The sequence below is a fragment of the Miscanthus floridulus genome, chromosome 2 (assembly GCF_019320115.1).
Source record: "Miscanthus floridulus cultivar M001 chromosome 2, ASM1932011v1, whole genome shotgun sequence".
NCBI lineage: Eukaryota > Viridiplantae > Streptophyta > Magnoliopsida > Poales > Poaceae > Miscanthus > Miscanthus floridulus.
The window spans coordinates 179,746,870-179,767,818 of NC_089581.1; the positions used below are offsets into that span (position 1 = coordinate 179,746,870).

The 20,949-nt window shown below is 46.9% G+C and overlaps 1 protein-coding gene and 2 long non-coding RNA genes across 3 annotated transcripts; all 3 read right to left on the reverse strand.

The window, feature by feature from the left end:
• Positions 1–2,152: 2,152 nt before the first annotated feature.
• On the reverse strand, positions 2,153–2,735 carry LOC136540861 (uncharacterized). The gene is made up of 3 exons (XR_010780032.1): positions 2,638–2,735; positions 2,511–2,576; positions 2,153–2,451 (listed from the first exon to the last, which is right to left on the reverse strand). It is a non-coding gene; the product is annotated as an uncharacterized lncRNA (long non-coding RNA).
• Positions 2,736–11,161: 8,426 nt separating this feature from the next.
• LOC136540862 (uncharacterized) lies at positions 11,162–11,960 on the reverse strand. Its single transcript, XR_010780033.1, has 3 exons — positions 11,808–11,960; positions 11,577–11,703; positions 11,162–11,357 (listed from the first exon to the last, which is right to left on the reverse strand). It is a non-coding gene; the product is annotated as an uncharacterized lncRNA (long non-coding RNA).
• A 2,478-nt stretch (positions 11,961–14,438) lies between these two features.
• On the reverse strand, positions 14,439–18,340 carry LOC136540863 (ankyrin repeat-containing protein At5g02620-like). Its single transcript, XM_066532895.1, has 2 exons — positions 16,082–18,340; positions 14,439–15,958 (listed from the first exon to the last, which is right to left on the reverse strand). Exons 1-2 carry the CDS (start codon positions 16,476–16,478, stop codon positions 14,667–14,669), a joined length of 1,689 nt encoding a protein of 562 aa, XP_066388992.1. The 5' UTR covers positions 16,479–18,340; the 3' UTR covers positions 14,439–14,666.
• Positions 18,341–20,949: the final 2,609 nt, after the last annotated feature.

Genomic DNA, 20,949 nt, shown 5'->3' on the forward strand with positions numbered 1-20,949 from the left:
AGTGCTAACATCGGCAGTTGATATCGATGACTGGAGGAAAGAGATTGTCGATTATTTAAAGGATCCATGTAGAAATGTTGAGAGACGTATAAGGTTCCAAGCTACCAAATATGTGCTCCTCGATGATGAATTATATTATCAAACTATAGATGGAGTTTTACTCAGATGTGTTAGCAATGATGAATCGAAAAGCTTGATGGGTGAAATTCATGAAGGAGTATGTGGGGCACATCAATCGGCTTTCAAGATGAAATGGATGATCAGAAGGAATGGGTACTATTGGCCGACTATTCTTGAAGATTGTTTTAAATATTTTAAGGGATGCCAGGGGTGTCAAAAGTTTGGTAATATTCAAAGAGCGCCTGCATCGGCTATGAATCCTATAATCAAACCATGGCCGTTCAGGGGATGGGCTATTGATCTCATTGGTCAGATTTATCTGCCATCGAGTAAAGGACATAAATTTATTCTGGTTGCTACCGATTATTTCACAAAGTGGGTTGAGGCAATTCCTTTAAAAAAGGTGACATCGGTCAATATGATTGATTTTGTGAAAGAGCATATTGTTTACCGATTTGGTATTCCTCAGACTATCACTACCGATCAGGGTACTATGTTTACATCAGGAGAATTTGATGAGTTTGCTGTAGGTATGGGAATTAAAATTTTAAATTCTTCTCCATATTATGCTCAAGCTAATGGTCAAGCTGAGGCTTCTAACAAAGGGATCATCAAACTCATTAAGCGCAAAATTGAAGAAAATCCTAGGAGGTGGCATACAGTATTAAATGAAGCCTTGTGGTCATATCGGATGTCATGCCATGGTGCAACCAAAGTAACGCCTTATCAGTTAGTATATGGACACGATGCAGTGTTGCCTTGGGAAATTAAGGTTGGCTCTAGACGAATACGTTCTCAAAATCAGTTGACAGCCGATGAGTATAATACTCTTATGAAAGATGAGTTGGAAGATGTGGCGGGTCATCGGCTAAGGGCTTTAGTTAGTATTGAAGAAAATAAGAAAAGAGTAGCTAGATGATATGACAAGAAGGTGAAAGTAAAAGAGTTTGCCGATGGAGATCTGGTCTGGAAATTGATTTTACCGATTGGGACTAAAAGTTCAAAGTTTGGAAAGTGGTCTCCTAATTGGGAAGGTCCATATCGGATAAATCAGTCTATTCCTGGTAATGCATATATTTTAGAAACCCTCGAAGGGGTTGTGTTTCCCAGAGCGTTAAATGGAAAATATTTAAAGAAATATTACCCTAGTATCTGGACAGATGCATAAAAGTATAAGTGCCGATAACAGTACTATCGGCTAGAATTATGCAAGGGTATCAATGTCTCATAAAGTGCCGATACAATAAATAAGATTACACGTTCAGCAAGGATTGGATAGCTAATATCGCACGCAGGCGAATCTGGTCGGCTTCTTCCATTTCTTTGATATCGTCATCGGCAGCACCCTTCACAGGCTTGAGTTTCTTCTTCATGGCTAAAGCTTTGCGAGCTTGGATATCTCTTTCTTGCTGAAGGGCTTTGACGGCATTGGGTAGCTGGCTTTCTTCTTGTTGAGCATGAGTTAAGGCTGCATCGATTTCTTTCAATTCAGCCAATAGAGCTGCCTTCCTTGCCGATAGATCCAAGATTTTCTGCTTAAGTGCAGCACCCGAAGTCTGCAAGTTGACGATGCCCTTGTGCTTCTCATCAGCGATTTGTTTCAGTTGTAGCATCTCTTCTTTAAGTTGAGCTTGAGCTGCTCTATCGGCAATGCGCTGAGCAGCCCGTTGATATTGCAGTTGACGGCTTTCTAAGTGAGCTGCTGGGAAGAGTATTTCTTCGACATCGGCAGGGACCTGGCCACGAATTGTTTTGAAAATTGCCTTTGCGGGGTCCGAGTCATCTACCAGTTGGGCGGTACCTTGCTGTAGCAAGTTCAGGAGGGTTTCTAACTTGGATTTAGTCTCTGCCGATATTGTTCCCAGTGCAAGGGAAGAACTTGTTTCCTCTCCATCGTCGTCAGAAATGTCAATGGCAAAGGAAAATAGGCTGTTCGGGGAATCTTGTTCCTGAGAGAAAGACAAGGAGATCAGTCAGGGGTAAGTATGAGTATTGTAAAATCAGATAGGTTGATCGGTTTACCTATTTCAAGGCAATTTCCTGTGCTTGACTGGAGGAAGCAACCTGGAGTATGTCGTGTGGATCGGCTGAGCTTGCCGATGGGATATCCTCTGTGACTTCATCGGTGGTGGGCTCTTGAGGTATGATGACCGATGACATTGGGGCAGATGTAGGGATCGGCATAGACCTTTGTCGTTTTGGCTGTGCTTCAGTATCTGTTGAAGCTTTGCGCTTTGCTTGGACATCGGCAACGATTGGCTGGGGGGCATCGACACTTGTTGGTTGTGAAGCTTGGGCATCTGGTACGTTTGCCGATGTACCCAATTGTTGCTGTAAAACAAGTGTGAGATATGATATTTAATAGATAAAATGTAAAGTCAAGAAGCTACCTCTGAAGGAGTGGTGCTTGATATCGGCGGAATTGCCGATGACGATCCAGTAGCAGCTCTTACCCCCTGATGATTAAGGTTAATATAGTTTGTGATCGGCATAAGTGAAAATAAACAAGGTTGTTACCTTAAAGGCTTTGACCAAGGTTGTAGCAGCGGCCGATGGGGTAGCCCTGGATGTAGCCAATTTGGACTTAGAAGTGATGGTCTTGGTACGAATCTTCTGGTGGGTCAAAGCAGCTAAGGTGGGAGCGTTGTAGCCGATCGGCGATGTTGGGGAAACAGGCCGGAGGTTGAAGGGTTTCCCACTTTTGCTCACCGATGGTGCTGGGTTGTTAACCTGTTACAAGGGAATCAGTTACTGATAAATGAAGGGAAAAGCAGAAGGGAGTTAAAGGAAACTTACCGCGTCGTCAGGGATGGCATATTCAGGGTCGATCATGTGCCGATATGTGTGAGCAGAAGTTGCGAACAGTTGCTCTTTCCACTCTCGCCACCATTGCTTGTATGACTCGGTGATGAAAGATATTGGTGTCCAGGTGGATATATCAACATCTGTAGTATCGGCATCAGGAGAAAGTTGTACTACCTTGTTCCAGTCTGTTCCGCAGGTGATTGTTTCCCTGGGTTTGATCACATCGGCAAAGCAGAGTTTGATTGGCAGTTGCCCAAAAGCTAATTGGCGGGATACTGCCGATGGGTTGTAAAATTCATATGTAATGTTGGTATTTTTCCCGCTGCCGAATGTGTTTACTGGAATTGCCCTGGGAGTAATGATAGCCATCATGAGCTCATTATCTTGATTCAGAGTGTCATCGGCAAAGTTGAAAAGAAGGGGGAATCTGTTTTCTTCGTCGATATAAGGCACCCAGGCCCTATGATCACGAGAAAGACCATTATAGAAGCTTTGAAAGAATCTACCGATTTGGTCTTCGTTGGCTTCTATTCCAGGAAGGACAATTATGGCTTCACCAAAATTGAGGGGTGAGCGTGTTGCCGATTCATCATCCCCGAGCACATAATCTTCAGCAATTTCTCGTGAGAATTGTTGAGCAAAAAAGTCCCATTGCAAACGTTTGTGCATATGGGCATTCAGCCACATGTTGATAAACCACCACGGGCCTCCTAGGTTGCCGATGGGTTCGCCAAGCAAAAGTTTCTGAGACACTTGGTGAAGAAGATGATAGGTGGAGCTCAGAAGGTATCGGCCAAGAGGAAACCTTACGCCATTAGCTAAAAGTTCAGCTGCAGGGAGGAAGGCGTTGGTTGGTCCTACTGATCGACCACAGAAGATAAATTTTTCTAACCACATATTCAGGAATGTGGCATGTTCCCTCTGGCTAGGTGTCCCGGTTTTCTGGTATTCTTGAATATATCCTGTCCAACCGCCGATGTTACGGGTATTCACTCTATATTCAGGCTTTCTACCATAGATGGAGCCTTCATCGGCAGTTGAGATGTCCAAGCCAGTAAGCATGTGGACATCGGCAAGGGTAGGAGTAGCTGGGCCGTGTCCAAACATAAAAGTATTGGTCGTATCTGACCAGAAATAAGCAGCTGCAATTATCATTGATTCATTTTTCTGCATATCGGCAATAGAGAGCCTGATACATTGGTCTAACCTTCGTTCTGCCCAGTATACTTGCATCGATCTATTAACCCTCAAATACCAATCTTTCCACCCTTTGGTGGTTTTGGGCCAAGATCGGAATGTGTCTTTCCACAAATTCAGAGAGAAATTTTGGGCTCTAAAGGGAATTCTGTTAACCTCTGTGTTGATCAGATCGGTTGGATCTGGGTTGCCCATTGGTCCAAGGCATTGGACGTGCGGCTGATCGGTTGGAATAATTAATTTGTTGCGCAGTTCCTAAGGTTATGGAATCCAGAAGACAGAAGAAAGGAAAAATCACCAACTGAATAAATTTGCAAAAAGATCAAAGTAAAAGGTAATGGAAGTGGAGCGAACCGCGGGAACGTCGAAGTTGATGGCCATTGTCTTGAGGAAGGTGGAAATACGAGCCGGGAACTTGAAGTTAGCGCCGGAGAAGGGTTCTTGTTGGTTGAGGTCACGCGGTTGTTCGTCGGAGTCGCCGCCGGAGAGAGAGAATGCCAAGGATTGGAGGCTGAAGATAGAAAATGAGGGTTCCGGAGAAATCTATTTATAAGCCGCCCAGAATAAGGGTATTTTGGACTTATCTCTATGACGCGCGCATATAGGTCAAGGCGGTGCAGAGGGATATGGTAACTATTCGCGCGATAATCAGGGGATTGTACAGATGAGTTGATAACAAGTAATCATGACTTGGAAGGGATATCGATACATGATATTTTAATTCTGAAAATGGCAGCATTATCATGTTAAGATCTTGCCGATGGATTATTGTTTTGGTATCTCAATCATAATCAAGGCAAGAGTGGTTGGCGATTGTGCGATATTTACTGAAGTGCGTGAATCAAGATTAGATTTGATTGGATTTGATAACAAATCAAGTTTTGGCTTGGAGAATGAGTTACGGTAATTGGGCAAAGGCAAGTGTTATCTGGAGTAAATTTCGGAGCATTAATGGTTTTATACTCCGAAATTGGGGGGCATGTGTTGACACCGTTTTTTGCACGTGTCAAAATAATCGGAGTGGACTAATCGGCAAGGGGAAAGTTATTGAATACTTTGATAGCCAATGAAAGCCAGTTTGTAAAAATGGTTGCCGATAGCTGGTGATGATCGATGGAAAGGTTGATTTGGACTCGGGCGTTGCCGATGAGGTTGGAGGAGTTATTGTCGATGCCGATGAAAGGAGGCTTGAAGATTACTGCCGATGAAACAGGGAGTATGCCGATGAAGGAAGACTTGAAGACTACTGCCGATGAAACAGGGAGTATGCCGATGAAGGAAGACTTGAAGACTACTGCCGATGAAGCAGGGAGTATGCCGATGGGAAGGAAGACAGTGAGATTTCCATCGTAATTGAGGCGGACAGGGAAATAGATAGGAGTTGATTTCCTTTTCTGTATTTGTTAGGTTATGATTCGTGTAAGAGTCACGTGTTTCCTTAGATATAGAATTGGTGTCCTAGTTGTGTTTGGTTGTGTCTCTTTAGATCAGGGTATAAATATGGAGTAAGGGGCAATGTAATAGACAATATCAATCAATATCAAAACCAACTTTTACTCCTATTTGCATCTACTTACTTTTCGGCGACTTCGTCAAATTTGCATATTTTTCCTTTTTACGAGTTCTCATTGATTCGGCGAGCTGCATCGCTTCAGTGCGACCTTCGGCGATTCTCGAGTTCCGCGTGAGCACCTCTTGGCCGTGACTTCCGGGCGTATCGCTGTTGTCAGGACCAAAGTGTTCGTATCTTCATCCTTGTCGATTAGCAGGTCAAATCGACTGGCACGCTTTGGATATCGATTCGGGTATTAGCCCTTTGTGTTTGCAGATCACTTTTGCATCAACAATTATTTGTATTCGCATTAGGCAATTGATGACTCTTAGCTCTTTGACACGGATCACAAACTGACTTCTCACTAGCATCATCTAAGAACGATAACTCATTATTCTTTAAAACATGCCTAACAATGGGAAAGGAAGGATGACCTAAACGACTATGCCATCTATACATAGACGGCTTATTGACTCCAAACACCACTCTGGATTTTTTTTCTTTGGTTGCGCCAGGAACAAGGGGATAAACACCACTCTGCGTTTCATACTGCACCCCTCCTTTCTCCCGTGCTCTCGCATCCGCGCGAGCCGCGCCTCGCCTCCGTGCGAGATGCCCGGCGCACCGCCCCTCCCCTTAGCGCGAGCCGCAGGCGGGCCTTCGCTGCTCGAGTCGCCTGGCGTGCCGCCCCTCCCCTCCGCTCGAGCCGGCGGTGGCGGCGCCCCTCTCCTCCGTGCGAGCCGCTGGAGTGCCGCCCCTCCCCTCCGCTCGAGCCGCCGGCGGCGGTGCCCCTCCCCTCCGTGCAAGCCATCGGCGAGAGGCCGGCTCCCTCCGAGCTCGTGCGTCGATTGAAGAAGAAGGACCAGGATGCAAATAGAAACTTTAGTTGAGTCCAGTTGAAAGGCTATAGACTCACAGAAATAGTAGTAAATAGTGCTACACAGTTTGAAAAAAGTTCAGGTTCCCAGTGCAAAATGTCATACCCGAAATAATCAGATCAACCAAACAACCCGCTTATTTAGACAGCAGATTTTCTACATCGTGGCTTATTATATAATTCTGCTCAACTTATAAGCGAGACTCCCATAAGCTGAACCAAACAGGGCCCTAGTTTGCTACTCTTTTGGGCACGATTTACAGGAAAGAAGATTCAAAATTGTTCGTTTGCTTGTTCTGCAGTAATTTTATTCTTTGCTTCCGAATTCCCAATTTCCGAATGCTAAATTGATTGGGATGGTATATTATATCTAGAAAAATTAAATTAGATGTGCTTCTTATCACAAATTTCCTGGTTCATATGATATAATGGCTACCTTTGTATATTTTTAGGTGAAATGGTTAGAGAAACCCATTTTTGAATTCTTTAAAAGGAAAAGAGATGATTCAGTTGTTCAGCAATCTTCAATTCTTGCTCCTTAACTGAACTAGAACAAAGGCAAGACGAAGAACAACAATTACATGGATTTCTGTACATGCTAGACAAATGGCACCCCCCTATGTTTTGCTGCGAGCTCCGCCACTGGCTCACGCCATTGCACTGGATATATGGGCACGTTGATTCTACGCAAATATAGCAACTTGATTTAGTCACTATATATAATGAAGTTGTTTTTTAGAGTTCGAGGGCCATCGCCCCGGCCTTTCATTATCATAAAAGACCACAGATCATTTAGTTACAGTACAAAGTTTAACATTCACCACACCCAGCACCCGCCAGAGCTGGGGAAACAGCTTACAGAACACACGGCACAAGAGAACTACCACCAGAAAACTATAAAAGAGTTCTGAAAACATAACATCAGCCTCTCCCCAAACGTCTTCACACCGTATCCAGGATCTCATTCAGAGACCTCCACCAGGGGTTCTCGAAACCATGTGCCCAGTCCTTCTCCAGATGTACGCTCTCCCACTTGGTGTTGCTTGTATCAACAACAATCAGGCTTGTCAGCTCCCCGCCTGGTAAGGTAACCAATGGACCTCCGCAGCCGCTCTTTTGATCTTGTTTATGATATCCATCAATTGATCTCTCCTTTCTTGTGGACATAGGATTGCCCGCCCAGCTTTGCAAGGTCCCAGCTATCCTGTGAAGTAGTATTTCCATACTCTTCCAACCAGCCCTCTGAAAACAAATCTCATTCCTGAGTTTCCATAAATTCCATAAAACTGCAGAGGTGACAATATCATTCCTGAGTTTCCTCCATTGCTCATGCTGGTTCATGTGCTGCATGTCCATAGTCTACACTCTATCTGACAGCAAACCAGAAATAATTAAAGACGGAAAGCAATCAATGATCGCTGTATCTTCCTGTGGCCTTCTCCAAATAAGCTTGCAAAGCTCCTAAAAGAAAAAAAATCAAGGATAGAGTGAATCGGCTGAGTTCATCTTATTTTCCTTTTTATTGCCTATGCAAACATCACACCATCACATTTCATAGTTAGAATATTTGTTTGTTTCCACCGCTGCATCATTTATCCGGCGTTAACGCAGTGCCCACTGTGTGTCTGTGAAAATGCCAAACGGCTGAAACTTACAGACATAAAGGTATGGACATTTTCTTGCCTTTTGGTACATGACATCTTTATCTGTTCAAGTATGCTTCCTATAGATATTTGACATTGCTACGTCAGTTCACCAAAGTGAAAAATCATGTGCCTGTGTATACTCTTAATCTAAGAGAATTTTGATCAACTCATTATATGATGATGAGCACTGCTCCATCGCACCTGCATGTATAAATTTGTGTACAGATGGAGTTCTTATGCCAAGGTGTGCTCATGCAAAACCATTTCTTCATTGATCTATCCATTACTCTGGCAGCTCTGTTCCTCGCTTCTCTTCTATACAAAAGCACTCCATATTGAGGAAGGGACTCCATCTGACAATTTTACCTGGTAGTTAGTTTGCAAGATGGCTGTTTTTATGATAAGTTACTATCTACTAGCAGTGAATTATGTATAGATGTTGCTGAAAATAGATAATGTAGCTAGATGTGTAGCTAAAGAATAGCTTGTGCTACAAATGCTCTGAATAAAGCCATCCTTGCATTGCCCAAAATTGCAGTCTTCATGTTAGACCTCGGATATATCTTATTTCTATCGTTCTACCCTGTATTCTTATGTTGAAATATGCTTTCAGAAAATCTACAATTGATGAATTTCTGAGATATGCTTTCATCATCTTCTTCAGGCTTTTTCCAGCATCCAGATACAATCATATATCCTATTGCTAAAATACATTTATCAAACTACAAGAACTATAGCTGGATAACATAAGACTATTTTCAGCATCTCTCAAAGATGTTCAATATAAGTGACCTACAATTTTGACTTTTAAGTATGCTGAAGGTCTTCTAAGCATAATGATCATGCCATATTCCCTATTTGTTTAAGTCAACCTTGCAAAAACTATAGAATCATATATGTTCATTAGTTAGCTTGTGTCACACATATATATCTGTAAACATCAGAATCTAGCACCTCTTCCTTCTACATAGGAGTGACCCCCCTTCAGCAGGTACAAGGTCCATGTAAATTCGATCATTTATTATTTATTCTTAGCCTATAGACAATCACCGAATTCTAAGTAGCCAAATCCCCAAATTATGCATCATTGCTTCATAAAAAAGAAGCAACCAACAGGCCGGGGCAACAAAAATGCATGACCAAACTGGATCAAAATGGTATGCACTCTACCTAGGCGCGCGACAACACCGCGCGTTGCTTTCTAGTGAACACTAAACAAAACCATATATATACTAGTCTATCCTGATTTTTTTTTAAAAGAAATTGTAGCTCTCTGATAGAGGCCCCGCTCACTTCGCTAAAAAAACAAACCGAAACACCGTTCCGGCTGATTTATTGTGAGAGAAAAACACTGTTCCAGCTGAAAAAACAAGCTGAAAAGTATGGATTAAGCGAACAGGACCGGACCTATTGAAGCATAACTCCTGGAATCCTTGCGAGCAAATCGCCAATGACTAGTTTTGATCTATCCCATTGAACTTTGAACGGTCCGCCACCACACAATATGCACATCATATGCATTCATAATCTTGTAAACTCATAGAAAACTAAGTAGCACCAGATACTATGCAATAAATTTTGTTGGTTATGTATTGTTGTTCTCTACCACACTAGATCTGTATTTGAGTATTTGACATTGTCAGAATAGTTACATGCTTTATAACACCGTTTTTGTTAATTACAATCCAACCAACTAGTAGCCTCTCTGTTTCTCCTCTCCGCTTTCTTCTCCCCCTTTCTAAATGAGTAAAATACACCGGAGGTCCATTAACTTTCGGTGAAATGTCATTTAGGTCCATCAACTTTGAAACTGCATGTTTGGGTCCATTAACTTTCGTTTTGTGTCATCTAGGTCCATCAACTTTGACTCATGCATTTTTGGTCCATGAACTTTTAAAATGGTTCACTGCAGGTCCACGCATGCATACACGCACGTTGACTTTTTGCGTCGGTGGAGCCATGCCTGCACTCGCCGCCAGTTTCGCTTTCACCTTCACCCAAGTACTGTAGGAGAGGAGTAACTAATTACTATTGTAATTACACATTGAGAAGAAGGCCGTGAGAAGCCCATGCTGGTGTACGTCTCCCATGAGAAGCGGCCCGGGTTCAACCACGAGAAGAAGGCCGGCGCCATGAACGAGCTGAACGCTGCTCCGCCGTGATCTCCAACTCGCCCTTCATCCTCAACCTGGACTGCGACCACTACATCAACAACTCGCAGGCGCTGCGCACGGGCATCTGCTTCATGCTCGGCCGCGACAGCGACACGGTGGCGTTCGTGCAGTTCCCACAACAGTTCGAGGGCGTGGACCCCACGGACCTGTACGCCAACCACAACCGCATCTTCTTCGACGGCACGCTCCGGGCGCTGGACGGCATGCAGGGCCCCATCTACGTCGGCACCGGGTGCATGTTCCGCCGCATCACGCTCTACGGCTTCGACCCGCCGAGGATCAACGTGGGCTGGAGCTCACCACCAAGGCCGCCGTGGCGAAAGGCAAGCACGGCTTCCTGCCCTTACCGAAGAAGTCGTACGGCAAGTCGGACGCGTTCGTGGACACCATCCCGAGAGTGTCCCACCCGTCGCCGTTCGTGGACGCAGACGAGGCCGCCGCCATCGTGTCCGACGAGGCGACCATCACCGAGGCCGTGGCGGTGTGCACGGCGGCGTACGAGAAGAAGACCGGGTGGGGCAGCGACATCGGGTGGGTGTACGGCACGGTGACGGAGGACGTGGTGACGGGGTACCGGATGCACATCAAGGGGTGGCGGTCCCGCTACTGCTCCATCTATCCGCACGCCTTCATCGGCACCGCGTGGCGAGCTCCGGCGGCCGTGCATGTGCACGTGGCTGCCCGCACGGGCTGCATGCGCGTCAGGTCAGGGTAAAACAGAGCGGCGCATCATCACTCAGTAGTCATCAGTAGTGCCGGACGCGTGCCACTGCCGACTTGCCGAGTTTGTGCAGTAAGTAGTGTCGACGACGCGGCGGCGGCTTCTTCAGTGACCTTCAGTGTCTGAAGTGCCGGACGCCGGTGAAGACGAGGGCCACCCCGTACTTGTTGCAGCAGTCCACGGCGTCCTGGTCCCGGATGCTGCCGCCGGGCTCCGCGATCAGCGATGCCGCTCTGGCACGCCTCCTCCACCGCATCGTTCCAAGCTGCATCATCATTCCGGTTCAACAACACATTAATTAGCTAATAGGAGTAAATAACAAACGCTGTTTTTAGTGTTCTTTGTTGCATCCAGAACCATGTGATTGCTTGCTTCTACGTACGGTTCAGGAACAAGATAAAAATTGATCGAAATCAACTAGTACTCGATAAATGCTTCAATTCCAATTTTTAAGCCAGCACTTTTTGGTTTCTTTTTCCCTTACCAAACGGGAAGAAGGCATCGCTGGCCAAAGCAGCTCCCATGGCATCCTCCCCTGCCTTCTTGAAAGCAATCCTCAGGCTCTCCCGCCGGTTCGGTTGGCCACTGCCCATGCCCAGCATGCAATTGTTCTGCAGAGACCAGCCATCATCAGGCACAGAATCAATAGACTGTACAGCTAGCTATATCGCGCTCCCCACATAACCTAAAAGGTATGCATGCGTGCACTACTAACCTTAGCGATCACAATAGCGTTGCTCTTGACGTGTGACGCAGAGGCACGCGAATTTCGCGTCCGAAAGCTCACTGCACCCAGGAGTCCTCTCTGACATTTTTGTGAAGGTGATGTCTTCCGGGGTCAGATCGTCCGACTCTTGAGCCAACCAGCCGCCAGTCACCTGTCGCAGCAACAGCATTCCTTTCCCGCTCCTCTTCGCCTCCAGTATCCTCAGCGTCTTGGATTTCGCAAGAGGTACGAGCTCTACGGCTGGCCCTGAGGGACCGAGCAACCAGCCGCCGCCGCCCAGCATCGTCATGCATGCACATACCTGCCCTGATGATGATGATTCGAGCACGAAACACACATGCATGCCCGGCAGACGAGCGACGGCGGCGAGTGCAGGCATGCCTCCACCGACGCAAAAAGTCAACGTGCGTGCATGCATGCGTGGACCTGCAGTGAACCATTTTAAAAGTTCATGGACCAAAAATGCATGAGTCAAAGTTGATGGACCTAGATGACACAAAACGAAAGTTAATGGACCCAAACATGCACTTTTAAAGTTAATGGACCTAGATGACATTTCACCGAAAGTTAATGGACCTCCGGTGTATTTTACTCTTTCTAAATTATCTCACTCTGATATGTCCTGTTCGAACCGCGTTGACTGACGGCAACAGTTTGTGCAAGGGTGTGGTGTGGGCCATGGGCTAGCTCGTATGCAGGTACCTCGACCCATCTGGCCCAGTTAAGAAGAGCAAGCACACAATCCGCTAGAAAAGGCCTACACGCGCACACCTCTAACCGCTAGCTTGGATACACCCATTCGGCCATTCCTCACAGTAACGAGAGGGAATTGAGGTGAAAATAAACTGATTTTCTCTTCAATCCCCTCTAAATCTCATGGGGGAATGATTGGTCCAAAGGAGCCCTTAACTTGAGAGCTAGTATTTTCTGACTCGGTTTGTGAAGCCTGTATTCAGGTCTTGCTTGGCTGGACTTGTGTCCACCCTAATCCACATGTATTGAGATGAATTGAAGTAAAAAAATTAACTAATTTATACTCTAATCCACCATAACACAAGTGGATTGAGGTGAATACGAATGCAGCCAAACAAGCCCTCAGGATTATGCTGAACGTGGGATCTCTAAACTCTAGAGTTGGTTCAACACACCACACCAGTCACCATATACACACGCATAGGTATAATAGGTACATGAATTCTACATACAAATTAGTATATACGTACAAACATATGCATTCATATATGTCTCTTGCCATAGAAAAGATGATAAATAATATTTTCACTTAGAAAATATCACTTGTTTTATGCTACTTTTAAAAATCATAAAAATTATAATTGTCATATTTCTAAGAGAAAGATGGTTTTTTAATATTTTCAATGAATAGAAAATATTGTACACTCTATATTTTTGTATATGACCCATGGGCTTGTTTGGTTCAACTTAACTCTGATGAGAATAACAGAAAAAACAAAACAAAAAACACCATGCATTTCTATATTGTTTTCACCATGCAAGCAAAAAATATTGATATTAACATTGCCGCTGCAGAATCAGGAAATGCGGCAATGGAGCCGTGGCTATATAAACATTGCTCGATCTCGAACAGCTAAACCAAACATAGCCTTAATATATTGGGTCATTGCTATGTATGTTATTGGTGATCAGCATAAATGGGTGTGTGTCCTACCTTATCTTTGAAAAGTTAAAATTAAAGCACTCTTTATCAAAGACATGTTGTACAACCTCATGCATTTTAAAATCACAATACTTAGCACAAACTCAAGGTTGATTGTTCTTTAAAAGCATAACAAACTATAATTTCCTTCTTCGACGACGTAGATTTGTATTTGCTATTGTCATAGTCGTTACACCATAAGTTCATAACCCCGTCTTAATTATATATCTTATAATCCAATCAACTCGTATCCTCTGTATATGTTTCTATGACTATTCATGAAAAGTCTTTAGTTGAATAGTATTCACATTTAAAATAAAAACGATTATCACAAATAGTAGGTAGCTTTTTTCACATAACGAATAGTAGGTACCTAGCATAGCATAGTTAACAACTTAACCTTTTAATTTACTACAGCAATTAACTTTTAAATTTATTACGTCATATGTAACACATATAATTGAACATCTTGTCACCTTCACCTTTTGCCTCATGGATCCAAAGTGTACAACCATGGTGATCCACTTAAGGCCTTGTTTGGATGTTGTCGGATTCAACTCAATCCACATATGTTAGGGTGTAAATTAGTTTAAGTTCCACTTCAATCCACCTTAACGCATATGGATTGATGCGAATCCAACTGCGTATATGCAAACAAGGCCTAAACGCATGCAGTGCATATGTTACGGTGAAAGTGCATGGAGCATGGTCATCTTCGTCACTGTGCCATGATTCTAATCAATTTCTTTTGACTACCATACTTATACTTGAGTCAGAGTCAGACAATGTAAAGTGCATGGTCGTCTAGAAATCACGGCTACAGCGTCTAATAAAATATTTCACTAATACTATACTGCATACATGGTCTGAAGTCAATAACAAGTCCACTGGTGCACTGGCGTGGCAACACTGCGCTATCTTCTATCATGACTTTAGCAATCAGCTTTTCCTCTTGACGAAGACAAATTTTACTAATCTCGCAAGATGCGCATAGGGTTCTAATAATCTAATTGTAGGTTTATTCGCTAGTTGCTACTTCCGTCCTCAGCAAAATTCCATCAGCAAGAGTTACTGAAGACCAATGTTAGCCCGGGTCGAAGCACGGCAGCTTGGCAATGCGATGCTCATGCAAATGCACGAGATGAAAGCATGCAGCTAGCGTCGGTGGATGGTCAGATGGCGTACATCCTCTTGTACTCCTCCTCGACCCACTCGCCCTCCGACATGCCGGAGCAGGAGAAGGAGCGGGAGCGGCTGAGCCTGTTGCGCTTGATGGTGCGAATCCGCTTGGCCTCGATGCGGTGCGCGATCACCCAGTAGAGCATGGTGCCGATGGTGGTGGCCAGGATGGTGGTGCCCATGATGGTGACGGACACGGCCAGCCATCGCTCGGCGCGGCCCACGACCACGAACGACAGCGCCAGGAAGGAGACGCTGATGAGCACGCAGGCCACCCACATGAGCTTGTTGATCACCGCCATCATCTGCTTCTTGGCCTTGCGCTCGATCACCACCACCGACGTCTGCACCACCACGACGGCCAGCGAGATGAAGAGCGACACGGAGTCGAACACGAAGAAGATGATGAACGCCGTCTGGTGGGAGATGTTGGCCTCGCCCAGGTCCTGCCCGGGCGCCAGGCTGCCCGGGTCCTGCACGTACTCCCCGGGCACCGTGAAGATGCCCGCGAACGCCACCGTCGCGATCAGCACGGCCACCACCGTCGTCGAGTTGATGGCGTTGTTCAGCCCTTCCTCGTGCAGCTTGTTGATGCGCTTCGCGATGCCCTGCATGCGCACGCGCGTCTGCCGCGTCTGCTCCAGCTGCGAGTGCACCTCGTGCTTGATGTCGCTCACCTGCTGCTTCAGCTCGCGCTGCTGCTTGTTGACGCCGCCGCTCGGGCTGATGGCGCGCGCCGACTGCACGCCGTGCTCCGCCAGCAGCTCCGCGGCGTCGGTGTTGCCCATCTTCTCCGCCGTATCCAGCGGGGTCTCGCGGGACCGGTTGATCGCCCTGAGGTCCGTGTCGGGCATCGTGACCAGCCGCCTGATGATCTCGTGCCGCGCCTTGCGCGCGGCGATGTGCAGCGCCGTGTTGTCCTTGTTATCCGTCTGGTTGAGCAGCGCCGGCTCGGCGCCGAGGAGCGCGTCCACGAGGTCCAGCCGGGTGCCCTTGGCGGCCATGTGCAGCGCGGTCTGGCCCTTCTTGTCCGTGCGCAGCGCGATGCTGGGCTCCGCCTCCAGCAGCGCGCGCACCACCTCCACGTGCCCGTTCCGCGCCGCAGAGTGCAGCGCCGTCTTGCCGTTGCTGCGCGCGATCAGCGCCAGGCTCCCGTCCACCTCCAGCAGGAGCCTCACCACGTCCATGTGCCCCTGTGTCGCCGCCGTGTTCAGCGCCGTCGTGTTCGACGAGTCCACCGTCATCGATAGCTGAGGCAGCGCTTGCAGCAGCTCCCTCACGACGTCTGTATGTGCAGTGCATGATGGATGAGACATCATCGATCTCGACTATCGAAGGGCAATGGATGGCGATCATGCATGCATATGCATGAGAAAGGAAAAGGAATTAAAAACCAACCAATCAATACCTACATCCCCTTGCTTGGCGGCGATGTGGAGCGCGTCGTAGCCGCTGCGGGCCTTGATGCTGGCGGTGGCGACGTCGTGGTACTTGATCATCTCGGCCACCAGGGCCACGTACCCGTACTCGGCGGCCACGAACAGCGGCGTCTCCCCGGCCTGGTTCTGCCTCGACAGCAGCGTCCCGAGCTCCTCGGCGTCCTTGCCGGACATCATCTCCCGCATGGACGCGAGCTGCCCGGCGCGCGCCGCCGCGTGCATCGCGGTGTCGTCCCGCTTCCCCGTCAGCTGCTTCGTCATCTTCTTGCGCCGCGTCGCCGCCTGCGCCGCCCTAGGCGAGTCCATCGTCGCCGGCTGCTGCGGCCTGTACTCCTCGCCGCCGCCGGTTTGGTTCTTCGCTTCCATCAAATCAAACTCCTCGCGGGCACGTCGTCAAGACGATGCAGCAACAATGGCTGAAATGACAACCCACGTTACTCCATTAGCGCCTTGCAACATTTCCTCCCGCCTTTTTTCCCCCACTTGCCCAATTTACCTACTACATACAGTTTTTTTTTTTTTTTTGTTTCTCCCAATTCTAGCCTAGGCGTGTCTCAAAAACAAGAACTTTAGCTACCCAATCCCAGCTCAACGTGGAAATAAAATCCATGAACGGAAAAAGAAGTGACGAAAAAGAAGAGACGAAAAGGTCGAGACAAAAAGAAAGGAAGTGTGAATGAAGCAATTGTAAAAGGAAGGCATGCAAGTGCCCTCCCCACTCCATCTACACCCACACAAAAGCACCCCAATTTGCGTCAGAAAAACACACATGAATTGGGCTAGCAGTAGCATATACAGATCTAGATAGAAAACGATCGCAACGCGGCTAAGCAACGCCCGTCTCCCAATCATGTCCCCGTGTGTATCCCCGTTCCCTGACGACGCGATGCAATGTAATTCAATCACCGGGGAAAGCTGCCCCAGCACTTCCACCTCAGACCTCGCCACGAAAAGGCAGCCAGGAAGCAGATCAACCGGCAATGGCGAATCGATCGCACGAGCAATGGAACGCATGATGGGCATCCGGAATCCGCGTCCGAAATATAGAATCCGGGACGCCATGCGTGCCCCCCAATCCCCCATCTCTCTCCACTAATAGGAATTGGGCGGCGGCAGGCAGGCAGGCAGGGCACGGCACGCACACGGCACTCATGGATGGCTGCCGGAACCAAAAAAAAAAAAACATACCGGCGTGACGAGCTCTGCGGCGCATCCTCCAGCTCGCCCCCGGCGTGCATGTGAGCCATGGGGCCCCTAATCCACAGGGCGCACAGGCGGATCAGCGGATGATGCGAGGAAGAAGACAAGGGACGACGGGCAGCCCGATCGTCGTTAAATAAATCCCAAGTTGAATCAACGCATGAGCAGCAGGGATGGGGAAACGGAATCGAATTCCTGGATTGTTTGTTTTTTTTCCCGCTTTTGTTTGTTTATTACTTGTTATTGAAAAAAGTTCTCTCTGTCTGCTCGTTTTCTTGTGCCTAAATTAAGAAAACGAGCATGACTAATTGTGAGCCGTGACGTGGATGCATAACTAACGCTGATTTAGAGCTATCGTTGAGATGCAGTTCGGTGATCGCTGCAAATGTTAGGTGACGACCGATTTTTGTTTTGTTTTGCTTGGATTTCTTGGCAACCGGCAAAATGGATGCGGATACCAGTGTTGTGTGCCCACGCCCGCGAGCAAAATTTCATGCCCGCGCCCGCCACCCGCCACGGGCACCATCCTGTGCCCGCGCCCACTATTCGCGGGCATGCCTTACCCGTGGGCATACCCGTCTGCCCGCCAGATCTAGAGGAGGACAGCGCGTTGGTGCGACGGGATGGGCGACGCTGGCTGCCAGGGGAGGCGGGGCGGCTCGACGTCAACGGTAGCTAGGCGGGACGGCTCGACGAGGACGAGGATACGCATCTCCAGGATGACCGCATGCGCGCCGGCGTGGAGCGACCCGGTGCAGAGCAGCTCCGACGCACTCCTTCTCGCTGCAGGCCGACGATAGCGGAGGCCGGAGGGAACGCGCCACGACAGGGAGGTCCACGCGCCTCCTAGCCAGGTCGCCGGTGAGTGCCGTGCCGCCGCTCCTTGTTGCTGTGTCAGAGAAATCAAGGAGAGAGAGCATGCGACTAGTGGAGCGGTGGTGGAAATAGATGGGAGCATGCGGTTGGTGGAGAAATCAAGAAGATAGAATAGGATAGAATGAGAGGCGTGCGGTGGGAATAGATAGGGGAGCTGGAGGGAGCATGTTTGTTTGGCTGTGGCTTGTCGTAAACGATCGTAAATTTTTAGTCGAAACAGTATTTTTTTCTCACACAAACCAGCCAGCAGTACTTCTTCACGAACCAGCAACGATACGAACTAGCCAACCGAACAGGCTGAAGGTTGTGCAACTGGAGCGGGTGTGGCGGGTTTGCGGGTGCGGGTAGAACATTTTTTTGGCTCATTAGCTGATGCTCGTTGGGTTTAGAGACGTACCCGTATCCGTGCCCGCGGCGTATCCTTGCCCAGCGGGTCTATTGCCTGCGGGCATACGGGTATTTTGTATCCGTTGCCATCTTTAGACTCGCTCATGCTAATTTGGTTCATCTTCTGTTATTTTCCTCGTGGTGTTTGTATTTTTTAAATTTCTGTGAATGTCATTTTCGTGTTCATCCCGGCCCGAGGGTTCACATTTTTCCACCACCTCTTGATTGGGTGATGGGCTGATGGCGGAGCGACTGTTTTGGACGAGAGCTCAGCTCAGCTCAGCGCCGGAAACAAAAGGTGGGCGTCGACCGTCGACCGTTGACGCGGCACGAGTGCAGTGCAGCCTCATCCATTGACGTTGGCAACGAGATAGATGCGCCCGACGCATCAACGGCCGGGACGCAGGCTACTGAGCGATCGGACGGATATCCGTTGCTCGCCGACCAGTTCAAAACCGGTGAGGCGACTGGTACAGATCGTGCCGAGATTTCGCTGTGGGCGGTCAGTCCAGCTCAGGAACTCTGCACTGGTAATGACAGCAAACAAACGAGATGGACAACTGACAGAGGAATGGGAATTATCATACATTCATACTGGTTGGGGTGTTTGGTTCTTTAAAATTCATGTCACATCAAATATTTAGATACTAATAAAAAACATTAAATATAGATTAATTACAAAATCAATTACATAGGTGGATGCTAATTTACGAGACGATTTTTTAAGCCTAATTAATCTGTTATTAGCATATGTTACTGAGCACCATGTTGTCAAATCATATATTAATTAGGCTTAAAAGATTCGTCTCGTAAATTAGTCGCAAGTTATGTAATTAGTTTCTTAATTAGTCTATATTTAATATTCTATGAATGTGTCTAAACATTCGATGTGACAGTAATTTAAGAAGCATATGTAGAAACCAAACAGAGCCACTGTGGCCTTGTTTAGATCCTCCGTCAAAACTTTACGTTCCTGTCCCATCGAATGTTTGACACATGCATGAAGTATTAAATATAGATTAAAAAATAACTAATTGCATAGATTGCCACTACTTTGCGAGACGAATTTTTAAGCTTAATTAGTCCATGATTTGACAATAAAATGCCACAGTAACACATGTGCTAATACCGGATTAATTAGGCTTAATAAATTCGTCTCGTGATTTAATGACGGATTCTATAATTTTTTTTTATTAATATCATAACACCTCGTACAACACCGTGTAATATTCCATGCGACACACCGAAACTTTACGGAAAAAAAAAGCCTATATGTTATCGGCCATGAATGAGTTCATGACATGACATGACATGTATTTATTATGTCTTTTCTGAAGGAAAAGTTCATGGCAAATACGGCTGGGATCAAAAGAACGTTCTTCTGTACTAGTACAAACTACTCCAGAAAGCCTGCACTCTACATACATAACATACCACAAAGGCACAAAGCGTGGGCTTTAGGTGTAGGAGCTTTAGTTTACAGGATTCGCATATGCGTAAAGCTCCAAAGCGAAATCTCGTGCTGGTGGTGGCGCACTGACGGACGACCTCCAGCTCCAGCTTCCATCCATCATCTATCCGCCCCGCGTGCGAACTTCGTCACGAAGGAAAGAAAATGACAGTAACAATTGTAAAGTGGCCATTCTTTTGTTCGGCAGAGCGAAAGCCTCTGTTGCTTTGATCGCTAGGGTTTCTTTCCCCTCGAGCCTTTCTGAAGTGTGAACTGTAAAAAAAGTTCAAAGAAAATCTTACTACGCTGGAACTTAATGCTACTCATTATCATTACCAGTAACAAACTTGCAGCCACCATCTGCTACAGGCACAGTGTGGTTTTCACGTGCTAATCAACCTAGCTAATCATCCAATGGACCAATCATTCATTTTACAATAAGCAATGACAGCGAGTAGACAAGTCAACTGATGAGTCTACCGTCAGTGCCTTCAATTCACACGGCTTTAACGCTTTGGGTCATGCGTAAGCGTAACCACCACCTCTGTCCTCTGGTGTCAGTTTCCTTCTAGATCCTTTACAACCTGACGACTCTCCACGCATGAGGTTTTCAGAATCCAGACGCTGGAGTGAGACGAACGGCGATCAAGATGCCGCGAAGCTCTCCTCTCCCTACCCTACCTGGCTAGACGATGCCTCCTCCTCATTGCCCGTCTCCATCGGTCCATCACCATGTCGTAAAAGGCCCAGTTGAGTTGTCGAAAATTTTGGCAAAACAACACTGTAGCATTTTGTTGTTATTTAACAATTAGTGTCCAATCATAGTCTAATTAGGCTTAAAAGATTCGTCTCGTGGATTTCGTCTAAACTGTGTAATTAGTTTTATTTTTTATTTATATTTAATGCTTCATGCATGCATCAAAG

Bases quoted from the DNA above. Each gene is read 5' to 3' on its own strand.
- LOC136540863 (XM_066532895.1), bottom strand. From the start codon at position 16,478: ATGGAAGCGAAGAACCAAACCGGCGGCGGCGAGGAGTACAGGCCGCAG. The intron at 15,959-16,081 runs GTATTGATTGGT...CTGCACATACAG, and splicing joins CGCCAAGCAAGGGGATGTAG to ACGTCGTGAGGGAGCTGCTG.